The following is a 10,829-nucleotide window of genomic DNA, read 5'->3' as shown; positions in this document are numbered from 1 at the left end:
TAGAAAGCTGGCTAAATCCTCAGGCTCAATGGCTAGTGATCAACGGCTCCATATCTAGTTGGCAGCTGGTATCAAGTGGAGGGCCCCAAGGTCAGTCCTGAGGCTGGTTTTGTTCAATATCTTCATTAATGATCTGAAGGATGGCGTGGACTGCACCCTTAGCAAGTTTGCAGATGACACTAAGCTGGGAGGAGTGGTAGATACGCTGAAGGTTAGAGATAGGATACAAAGGGACCTAGACAAATTAGAGGATTGGGTCAAAAGAAACCTGATGCGGTTCAACAAGGACAAGTGTAGAGTCCTGCACTTAGGATAGAATGGGAGGGGTAATTCAATGGTTTGAGCATTAGCTTGCTAAACCCAGGGTTGTAAGTTCAATCCTTGAGGGGGCCATTTAGGGATCTGGGGCAAAAATCTGGGGATTGGTCCTGCTTTGAGCAGGGGGTTGGGCTAGATGACCTCTTGAGGTCCCTTCCAACCTTGATATTCTATTGCCACCCCAAGTTCCATCCCCCCCCCAAAAGCTGCTTGGACTCCTGCCCAAACTGCTGAAGCGGCGCTGCTCCTCCTGCTGCACACCCCAAAGGATCCTCTTGTGCACGCACCCCATTCTGGAGACCACTGGTCTATGGATCCCAGACTCACCTGTTAGCTGTATTATGGCAGCAGCCAGGAGCTCCAGTTATGAACCAGGACTCCATTGTGTGAAGTGCAGTACAAACACAGAACACAAAGCCAGTTCCTGCCCCAAAGAGCTTCCAACCTAAGGGTAAGACATGGGACGATACATACAGGCAGGCAGAGGGACACAGGGAAACAAGAAATACCAAACCCCTCTTCTTTTCTTTTGTGCTTCTATTAACTAACACATGGTTTGATCTGAAACCCATTGAACCAATAGAAAGGCTTCCGTTGTCTTCAGTGGTTTTTGGACCAGGCTCTATCTAACTAGCTAGGTTTCTGTCTGCATTAGGGAAGTTTGCACCGTCGTTGCTCATAGATGTTACGGCCAGAAGGGACTGTTACAGGCATCTGGTCTGACCTCCTGCATAGCAGAGGCCAGAGAATCCCACTCAGCGATTCCTATATCCAGCCCATATCTGGTAGTCGAGCTGGAGTGGAACTTTTAGGAAGAGACAGACAATCTTTTAATGATTCCAGGTGATGGAGAACCTGCCCCTTCTCTACAGACCTTGTCCCGATAGGTAAATGCTTATGCAAACCATTAATGTAGACACACGCTGGGATGGTGCAAAGTAAGACTCACACCAGTGGGTCTAACCCTGGTAACCTGTGCAAGCCTTGGGCCATGTGTCTGCAGGGACGCCAGGTTTGTATAATTTCTGGTGGTGCTCAGAACAGGTCCAAGTCCCCCCCTCCCACACACACCTACCTAAGGCTCTGAGAGGGCGTTTGGGTATGGGAATGGGTTTGGGGTGCAGGCTCTGGGAGGAAGTTTGGGTGTGGGAGGGATGTGGGCTCTAGGATGGAGTTTGGGTGCTGGGTGCAGGGCAGATGGTTGGGGTGCAGGAGTGGGTGTGGGGTGTGGGCTCTTGTAGGGAGTTTGGGTGCAGGAGGGAGTTTGGGGTGCAAGCTCTGGGAGAGAGTTTGGATGTGGGCGGGTGTGATGTTCTCCTCTGGTGTTATCCAGACTGGTGATCTGCTAGGTCACTCCAATCCTTGACTCTGGGAGCCAGCCTTAGCCTGCTCTGCTGTGAGAACCCCCACTCCTGGGCTGTTCACACACAGCCTCTTGCATGTAAGCTGCTTCCAGCTACTTGCAAGCGAATGACAATAACCAATATCTCTGGTCCCAGATGCAACCCTAGGAACCTCTGTCTTGCAGTGTCCAGTTATGCCGGCTGGATGCTGCAAGCTTATATGAGTTTGTCAATTTAACAAAGACATTGATATGTACCAGGCTCGTTATCCCAATGGGAGTCTCTGTCATGCTTCAAACCAAACACACTGCTTCAGGTAGAATAAACAAACAGATTTATTAACTATCAAGGTAGATTTTAAGTGATTATAAGTCCAAGCATAACAAGTCAGATTTGGTCCAATGAAATAAAAGCAAAACACATTCTAAGCTGATCTTTGCACTTTCAATGCCCTTACAAACTTAGATGCTTCTCACCACAGGCTGGCTGGTTGCTCTTCAGTCAGGCTCTCCCCTTTGATCAGTGCTTCCGTCACTTGGTGGTGGTGTCTGTAGATCTCGGTGGACGAGAGAGAGAGCATGGCAAATATCTCTCCCTTTTATCATGTCCTTTATTCCTTCTTGGCTTTGCTGCCCCCCTTCAGAGTCAGGTGAACGTTACCTCATCGCAGTTCCAAACTGACCAAAGGAAGGGGGGTGACTCACTAGAGAGTCTAACAGATTCTTTTGTTGCTGCCTAGGCCAGCATCTTTTGTTCCCATGAGGCTGGGCTGGGTTTGTCCCATACCTGCCCTGATGAGGTGTGAACTGCCCCTCTGCTTTGGAGAGTTTCTGTCTGGGCTTGCTTTAAGCCACGAGGATACATTTTCAGCTTCATAACTACATACATGAAATTATAACCTATAACTTCACTGTAACAACCATGCTCGGTGTATCATGAGCCTTCTGAAGACACCCGACATGACAAACTTTGCATTGGATATCACCCATTCATTTTACAAGGATGAACATAGGGGTCCTGGGTGTTCCCCTGAGGTACAGAGCATCACAGAGAGGTGCAGGCTCTGGGAGAGAGTTTGGGTGCTGGGTGCGGGCTCTGGGCTGGGATAGAGGGTTGGGATGCAGGAGGGAGTGCAGGAGGGGGCTTCGGGTGCTGGGTGCAGGATGGGGTTTGGGTGCTGAGTGTGGTCTCTGGTGGGGGGTTGGTGCTGGGTGCAGGCTCTGGGCTGGGTTGCAGGGTTGGGGTGCAGGAGGGGATGTGGGGCATGGGGCTGGGCCAGGGATGTGGAGCTTGGGGTGCAGCAAGCAGGCTGCCCAGGGCTGGGGGCCAGAGAGGAGGATTCCTCCCAGGAGAGGGGGAACCTCCCTGCCTCCCCCACTCCCCCGGCACGACACTCACCCAGGGCCCCCCAGGCTGCTCCCCTCCTCCCCTCCTCCTGCCGCAGGCGCAGCAGCCACCTCAGCCTGTCCCTGTGCTGCTCCCTTGTAGCTGGCTGCAGCAGCAGCTGGCAAGGGAGCACAACGTGGAGCTGCAGGGGGCAGCTGCCTGCTGTCCAGGGCAGGCAGGGAGACTCGGGGGAGGTGCACGGGGGCGGCAGGTGGGGCCAGGGGACACTGCGGGGGAAGTACATGGGGGCAGCAGGCAGGGCCAGGAGAGAGACTCGGCCCAGAACATTGGTGGAGCCAGGCCCCCTGGGCCCTGAATTTGCTGGAGCCCAGGCACCAGAGGCCCATACATGTCACCGCCCCTGTGTGTCTGCACTAGGGATTTGCACCAGTCCACGGTGACACTAGTACAAATTTCCCTAGTCTGGATCGGCCCTAACTAAACTCACTAACAAGCTCTCCCCAGACAGGGCTGGCAGCTGGAGGTGGGGTCTGGGGGAATGAGCACGAGTCAGGGAGCTCCGAGTTCTAATCTTGCTTCACTATCTGGCCTGGGGCAAGTCGTTCTCCATCTCGGAGCCTGAGTCATGGACCATCATGGCCAGGGGATGAAAGCAAATCCACCAGCGCCACCTCTTCCCAGGAAGGAAACCAGCCCCGGGAGACCCCAGTACCTGACAGACCCGCGCTGCTAGGGAACATGGCCCTGCCTCACGAGATGAGGTGAGGGGTAGTTCACAGCTCACCGGCCTCTGTCTCTTCCAGGCTCCAAGACAGCGAAGCAACTGGAGACACTTCACTTCAACCAGTCTGCCATACACAGCACTGGTACGTACTGGAGCCCTCACAGACCCACAGCCCAGCGTCATCTCTACGAGCCCCCTGCACCCCAGTCATGTCACTCCTCCCCCTCCCAAGTTCCCCCCAACATCCCCCATTCCCTGGCAACCTCCTTGTTCCCGCTGAGCCCTGGGTACCCATGACGGGCCCTCCCAGGAATGTGATCAGCCCTGTTTATCTCTCAGAGGTGAAGCTGGCCACGGATCTGAAGAGGCTGCAGTCGGACCAGGCCACACTGAAAGTGGAAGGTGAGTGCCCACGGAGGGAGCAGGACTCAGGCAGAGGAGGGGATGAAGAACAGCAGAAAGAAGAGATGGGGATGGAGAATCCCAGCGCCAGGTTCCCAAGGCGATTTGGGATCCATCCCCCCCTACCCCCCAGGCCTGCCTGAGCAAGCAGCATTTGGGATCAAGTCACCAAGGCTGGAAACCGGGCCCATGCCCTACTCTGGGTGACCCACTGGAGGGGTGGGGACACAGCCGGTGCCCACAGAGCCTCTGCACTCAGGGCTCCTCCTGCACCACGCTCACTGTGTGACTAACTGGGGCAAATTAGGGAAGCCAGTTCACTTTCAGTTCCAGGGATTTTCACCCCAAGTGCGGTCCCGGTCACTGCAGGAGCCTCTGGCCTTTAGGGACTCGCATGGGCTGGGCTGCTAGAGAGGGGGGGAGGGGAAGCTGGCTGTTTCTTTCTCCCTAGATTCACTTGGCACAAATAGGAGAGGGGATATGTTTTTTTGAAGCAGGGGAGGGTCAGGGGGAGGGAGATGGGGATGGTGACTCATTAGGGGCCAAGGGGAGGCAGGTAGATTGAAGGGCTGGGCAGAAGACTGCCCAGGTGTAATAACCTGGGGAACCAGAGGTAGGGAATTGGGGGGCAAAGCAGTGTGCCTGGGTGCAAGGGGAGGGCAGGGCTCCTGCTGAGATTCAGGGGAAGGGACCCGGTTTTAGAGGAATGATTTTGACCCTTGTGAAAGGTTCAGGTTCAGCTGGCGATTCCGGCCAGGTCTCCAGCCCCTAACAATGTATCAAACCGACCGAGTAACAAGCTCAGTGCCTCCTGCTGCTGGGATAGGGGCCCCATTTCAGTGCCACAGCCAAGGCCCATATCCCAGAGTTTACGATCTGTACACAGATATCCCAGACCGAGCTGCACACACCCGCTGCTCTGGCTGGCTTGTGGCTGCTTCTAAAGTACAGAACACGGTGAGCGCCGCTGGAGGCTCACAGTCTGTTTAAAGGGCTACAGCCCTATTCCTACGTGTGACAGTGTGTTGTGTTTGCAGTGTCGGAGGATCTGGCCAAAGCGAAAAGTGACAGAGATGACATCAGGGCTGAGGCCTACAAAATTCTGGATGTTGTCCAGAAAGGGAACGGTGAGATACACGCCAGTCTTGACCTGCTTAGATTGTCAGCCCTTCACGGCAGGGACCATCATTCTGTTCTGTGTTTGTACCATGCCTGGCACAACGGGGCCTGGCTACGACTGGGGCATCTAAGCACTGCCATAATGCAAGTAATAATAATGTACAGCACCCAGCAAATGAGGGCCTGGGCCATGGCACCTTGTGCAGTTAGGATTCCTGCTCCTTTTCCCCACAAGCAGTAATAATGGATTAATATAGTTCAGGGGATTCACTGGGATTTCCCCCAAATAAACTGCTAGGTTGTCAAGGAGTCAGTTTTGTCTAATAGTTAGAGCAGGGGACTGGAATGCAGGACACCTGGGTTCTAATCCCATCTCTGGGAGGTATATGAAGTCTAGTGGTTAGAGCAGAGGGCTGGGTACCGGGACCTCTGGCTTCTATTCCCAGCTCCTATGAGGCCAATGTTGTCCAGTGCAGTGGTTTTCAACCTGTGGTACACAGACCTACTATGTCTAAGATTTCCAAAGGGGTCTGCACCACCATTAGAAATGTTTTAAGGGGCCGTAAATGAAAAAAGGTGGAAAACCACTGGGCTAGTGGTTAGAGCAGGTGAGGCCGGAAATCGGGACTCCTGAGCTCTCTTCCCAGCTTGGGAATGATCTTGAGCAAGTTACTGCACCTCTCTCTGCCTCAGTTTCCCCTTCTGCAAATTGAGGGTGATGCCTCCCCACCTTGGCTAAGTGCGTTGAGGTCATTGGCTAAAGGGCACTAGGCAGAGGCTATTATTGTCCTTTGCAGTCCAGCGCTGAGAATGACCTCTGCCTGTTTTGCATTGCAGACTCCGCCTGCAGCATTTGTCCAGCCGGCTGGCTGCTGAATTCAGGGAACTGCTACTACTTCTCCACAGAGCATAAATACTGGTCCTATGCCAAGCAGGCCTGCAAAGACCAAGGCGCCACGCTGATTATTATTGATAACCCACAAAAGCAGGTAAGTCAGGCTCACTGAGTCCAGCCACACAGCCCAGAAAGGGCGTGGAGATGGTCTCCCAGCAAATGGGAGGCTCTTGGGATGAGAGAGACGCTGGGGACAGGATAGGAGCTGACGTTTCTCTGCTCGGTGCCTAGGAAACACAGTATGCACTGGTGTAAAGATGTGCACAAGAAAGGCAACAAAAATGATCAAGGGGCTGGAACAGCTTCCAGATGAGGAGAGATTAAAGAGACGGGGACTGTTCAGCTTGGAAAAGAGAGGGCTAAGGGAGGATAGGATAGAGGCTATAAAATCATGACTGGTGTGGAGACAGTGAATAAGGAAGTGTTATTTCCCCTTCACATAACACAAGAACCAGGGGTCACAGGATGAAATGAATAGGCAGCAGGTTTAAATCAAGCCTAAGGAGGTATTTCTTCACACAGCACACAGTCAGTCTGCGGAACTCGTTGCCGGGGGATGTTGTGAACAGGGCCAGTGCAAGGATGTTTCGCGCCCTAGGCGAAACTTCCACCTTGCGCCCTCCCCCGTCCCCGAGCCCCTGCCCTGAGGCACCTCCCCCCTGCAGCAGCTCCCCACCCTCCGCCCTGAGGCACCCTCCAGCCCCAGCTTACCCCTGCCCTGCCTCCTCCCCGAGCACGCCGTGGATGCTTCACTTCTCCCGCCTCCCAGGCTTGCAGCGCCTAAGCTGATTGGTGCCGCAAGCCTGGGAGGCGGGAGAAGTGAAGCAGCGACGGCGTGCTCGGGGAAGAGGCGGAGCAGGGGAGAGCTGCTTCACTTCTCCCAGGCTTGCGGCGCCAATCAGCTTAGGCGCCGCAAGCCTGGGAGGCGGGAGACGTGAAGCAGCCACGGTGTGCTCGGGGAGGAGGCGGGGCAGGGGTGAGCTGGGGCAGGGAGTTCTCCTGCGTGCCGCCTTCCCCTTACTTGCTGCAGGCGGCCCTCCCTGTGCTCCCCTGCCCCAGCTCCATCCGCCTAAATGCCGGCAGCGACCGGGGCGGCTGAAGATCCAGCCGCCGTGGTCACTGCTGAAGAAAATGCCGCCTCCCAAATCCTAGCACCCTAGGCGACTGCCTAGATCACCTAAATGGTTGCACCAGCTCTGGTTGTGAAGGCCAAACGTAGAACTGGGGTCAAAAAAGAACTAGATAAGTTCACAGAGAATAGCTCTATCAATGGCTATTATCCAAGATGGTCAGGGACGTAACCCCATGCTCTGGGAGTACCTAAACCTCCGACTGCCAGAAGCTGGGAGTGGATAACAGGGGATGGATTACGTAGCCATTTGCAGTGCACAAGAAATTGTATTGGTCCTACAAAACTCAGGGACTATGCTACATATACTTGAGCACCATCTATTGGCACAGGATCGAGGAGCAAACCACTTACCAGAATACAGACTTAGGGCACTCCCCCAACTCCAAAGAGTTAATGCACAATTCATCCCAAGTGCTAGTCAGGCTGCTGGGGACCCTCAGGCAAGTCAGCCTGACAGCTCCAGGGAAGCTCCCTGGGAAGGGAAACTTTGCGGGAGTTGGAGAGAGACCCCTGACTGTAAGGAGTGATGGGGAAAGAGTTTGGAGACACAGCGTCTGGTGGAGGACTGGGATCCATGAGATCACAGTCACTTGGGAGACCCCTGACTAGTCTCCACGTCCACACAGTGCTTCCACATCCATCCAGAGCCACATCTCCCTCAGCAGGGCCTTTGGGAGGGGAGCCAGCCTGGTCTAGTGGTGCAGGAACAAACCTGGGAGCCAGGACAGCTGGGTTCTACTTGCTGCTCTGCCACTGACCTTCTGTGTGACCTGGGGCAAATCACCGTGCCTTAGTTTCCCCTCCCACCCTTGGTTTTGTCTGTTGGATTGTAAGCTCTTTGGGGCAGGGAGTGTCTTTCACTAGGTGTCTATGTAGCACCTGGTACAATGGGGCCTCGATCTCAGTCGCTGCCTAGGTGTTACTATAATTCTAATAATAACCCAATGGGCCACATCTCAGCACAAGGAGAACAACAGAGAGCCAGAGAGGAGTACGGGCTGTGTGAAGTGGGATTGGGGTGGTGCCTTAGATTTGGGCAATATTTTATTACAATCAATTATTTTATTTTTTTCAGGAGTTTGTGACAAAGAACGCTAACGGCAAGCAGTACTGGATCGGCCTGCACGACGTTAGCAATGAAGGGACATTTATATGGGTCGACGACAGTTCCGTGTCATACAGGTCAGCCCAATCCCGCTCACTGGTACATGAGTGAAGGGGCGAGAGAAGTGAGGGTTGGCTCAGGTACTACTGGCCAATCAGTACATTTCAAACACATCAAGTCATTGGCTGAGTGGATGGAGCTGCCCTTTCTTGATTCATCTTCCATCTGCTCTGCTCTTTAAACTGTCCAGGGTTTCCCCACAGGGAATCATAGCTAGTGGGGTAGAGAATAAAGTGGTGGATGATGCTCAGCTTTAAATTGTCACCTTCAGCTGAGCAGTAGCAGTTTTCAGGGTCTTACAGGGAAGTTTCCCCGTTGAGAAGAAATCGGTGGAATCTGGCTCCTTCTTAGTGTAACTTGTTTATTTACACTAGTCCTGGGACAGAGGTGTCACCAACAGCACCCAGGTCAGTCCCCTCTAGCAGAAATCTCAGCCCAAATACCCTGGTGTTCCCAGGAAGTGACTGTACCCCGAGAATTAACTCGACGTAGTGAGTCAGGCTGGAAGCGAGAACTGACCAAAGAGAATGTGCATCACAGGACTAACGATGTAGGGTGTCTTCCAAGCCTGATCAGTGCTCACCCAATAAGACTGTGGGTAACTCTCACTGTAACAGTATGGCCCTGATCCACCACTATATTATCCCAGGTTTACACCAGTGTAAATTCCATTGAAGTTAATAGCTAGACCAGTTTAAAATTGGAGTAACAGAGGTCAGTCAGGCCCTATATCATTACACTTGGCTCTTATCCAGTGCTCTGCACTAGTCAGCCTCAAACCACCTTTCAGAGGGTGAGGCAGGATCACCCTCTCTGAGGGCTTAAGTGGGATTTCAGGGAGTGCATTTCACCAGGGCTTCCCTCGAATGCCTGGCTAAGTTTGCTACTCTCTTTGATCCCCAGCAACTGGGATCGAGGGGAGCCCAACAATTTTGGCAGTGGCGAGGACTGCGTGATGATGCTCAAAGACGGGAAGTGGAACGACGCTCCATGTGTGATGAATGAGGTTGGCTGGATCTGTGAAAAGAAGTGGACTTGTTAAACTGTGGCCAGGAGGAACACAACACAGCCAGCGCATCTTAATAACCACAGAGCCACCCTGCTGCCCTCTGGCCCCTTCCATGCAAGGTCTGCCAGCTCTTTATAAACTTCAGTGCGTTAAACCTCACAGACCTCACCCCTTCCACTCTTGGGAGCAAGGTATTATCACCCTAACTTTACAGATGGGGAAACTGAATCACAAAGACTTACCCAGGTCACAGCAGTGAATCAGTGGAAGAGACTGGATTAGTACCCAAACGTCCTGACTCCTAGTCCCCTGTTCTTATGACACCACAGTATTTCAGATGGCTGGAAACAGGAGTCCTGACCACTCCTGCTCTAACCACTAAACCACCCTCCCCTCCAAGAGCCAGGGATAGAACCTAGGCAACTCCCAACGCTCCTGAGTCCTGACTCTAATCCCTAGAGCCCATTCAATTCCCAGTGCTGGGAATAGATCCTAAGTGTCCTGAATTCCAGCCCCTGCTCTATTAGACAAAATAGACTCTTTCCCAATGTGGCAATTTATTGGGTGGAAAACCCAGCTAGCCCCCAAACTATATTAATCCATTATCAGCGTTTATGGGGAAAGGGGGCAGGATCCTTACTGTGCGAGAAGTCAAATTTTAGAACCTGCCAGTCAATCCCATCAACATGGTATAGATCTGGTCATAGCTCTATAGTAAAGGATGTGGCCAACTTCCTGGTTTAGGGCAAATTTTCCTCCCCTGCTAATTAGGGCTAAAATTTACACATGTATCTCAGATTATCCATCTGTGGTGATCTGCCAAAAGAGAAGTTTGGGGAGAACTAGACACGCAGTGTGAGAAATCAAAGGTTTCATTTCTGTAAAATTGTCCTAAATTAGCCAGGCATGAAATGGAGATGAAAAGAGGCAGTGTTTAGTCCTGAATCCTCAAAGGCAGCTAGGTATCTATCTCCACTCAGACCGAGCCCATCTTTCCCCCCCTCGCAGGTGGGTGCCCTAATTGCCATGGTAACCAGTATTCTGGGTGGGTTTTGTGGTGACCATGACATACAAACAGAAGTTAAAATTCAGAAAAATAACACGCAAGAACCAAAAGCAGACAGAGACAAAGCAGGCTGCTCCCTAAGGCAGAGAGGCAGCACTCCTCCCATCTTGCTCTAGGATGCCTGTCTGCTTGCAGACCTTGTAGGACCAGGATAAAAAACCATGACATTTAGAGTGTGAACTTAGAACTGTAACAATTTTCAATACACCACAAGTTTCTCTCCGTTTCTCCTGCTGGAGCTGTTCCACTTTGTATAACTAATTAAATGAAGCAGGGACTGGACCCTGGCTCTCCACATCCCAGGTGAGA

General features: G+C 52.7%; 1 protein-coding gene across 1 annotated transcript in view; it reads left to right on the top strand.

Moving 5' to 3' along the window:
* The window catches only part of LOC123353783 (C-type lectin domain family 4 member G-like), a 16,788-nt gene extending 6,795 nt beyond the window's left edge, over positions 1 to 9,993 (top strand). Inside the window, exons 3-8 of the mRNA XM_044995193.1 lie at positions 3,812 to 3,874; positions 4,072 to 4,134; positions 5,172 to 5,261; positions 6,091 to 6,242; positions 8,356 to 8,462; positions 9,349 to 9,993. Coding sequence (XP_044851128.1) covers positions 3,812 to 3,874; positions 4,072 to 4,134; positions 5,172 to 5,261; positions 6,091 to 6,242; positions 8,356 to 8,462; positions 9,349 to 9,487 — 614 coding nt within the window. The 3' untranslated portion in view covers positions 9,488 to 9,993. The remainder of the gene's footprint in view (positions 1 to 3,811; positions 3,875 to 4,071; positions 4,135 to 5,171; positions 5,262 to 6,090; positions 6,243 to 8,355; positions 8,463 to 9,348) is intronic.
* The last annotated feature ends 836 nt before the right edge of the window (positions 9,994 to 10,829 follow it).

Source organism: Mauremys mutica, chromosome 20 (genome assembly GCF_020497125.1).
Source record: "Mauremys mutica isolate MM-2020 ecotype Southern chromosome 20, ASM2049712v1, whole genome shotgun sequence".
Lineage (NCBI taxonomy): Eukaryota > Metazoa > Chordata > Testudines > Geoemydidae > Mauremys > Mauremys mutica.
The sequence above is the reverse complement of the archived record's forward strand: the minus strand, read 5'-3'. Positions and strand labels throughout refer to the sequence as shown.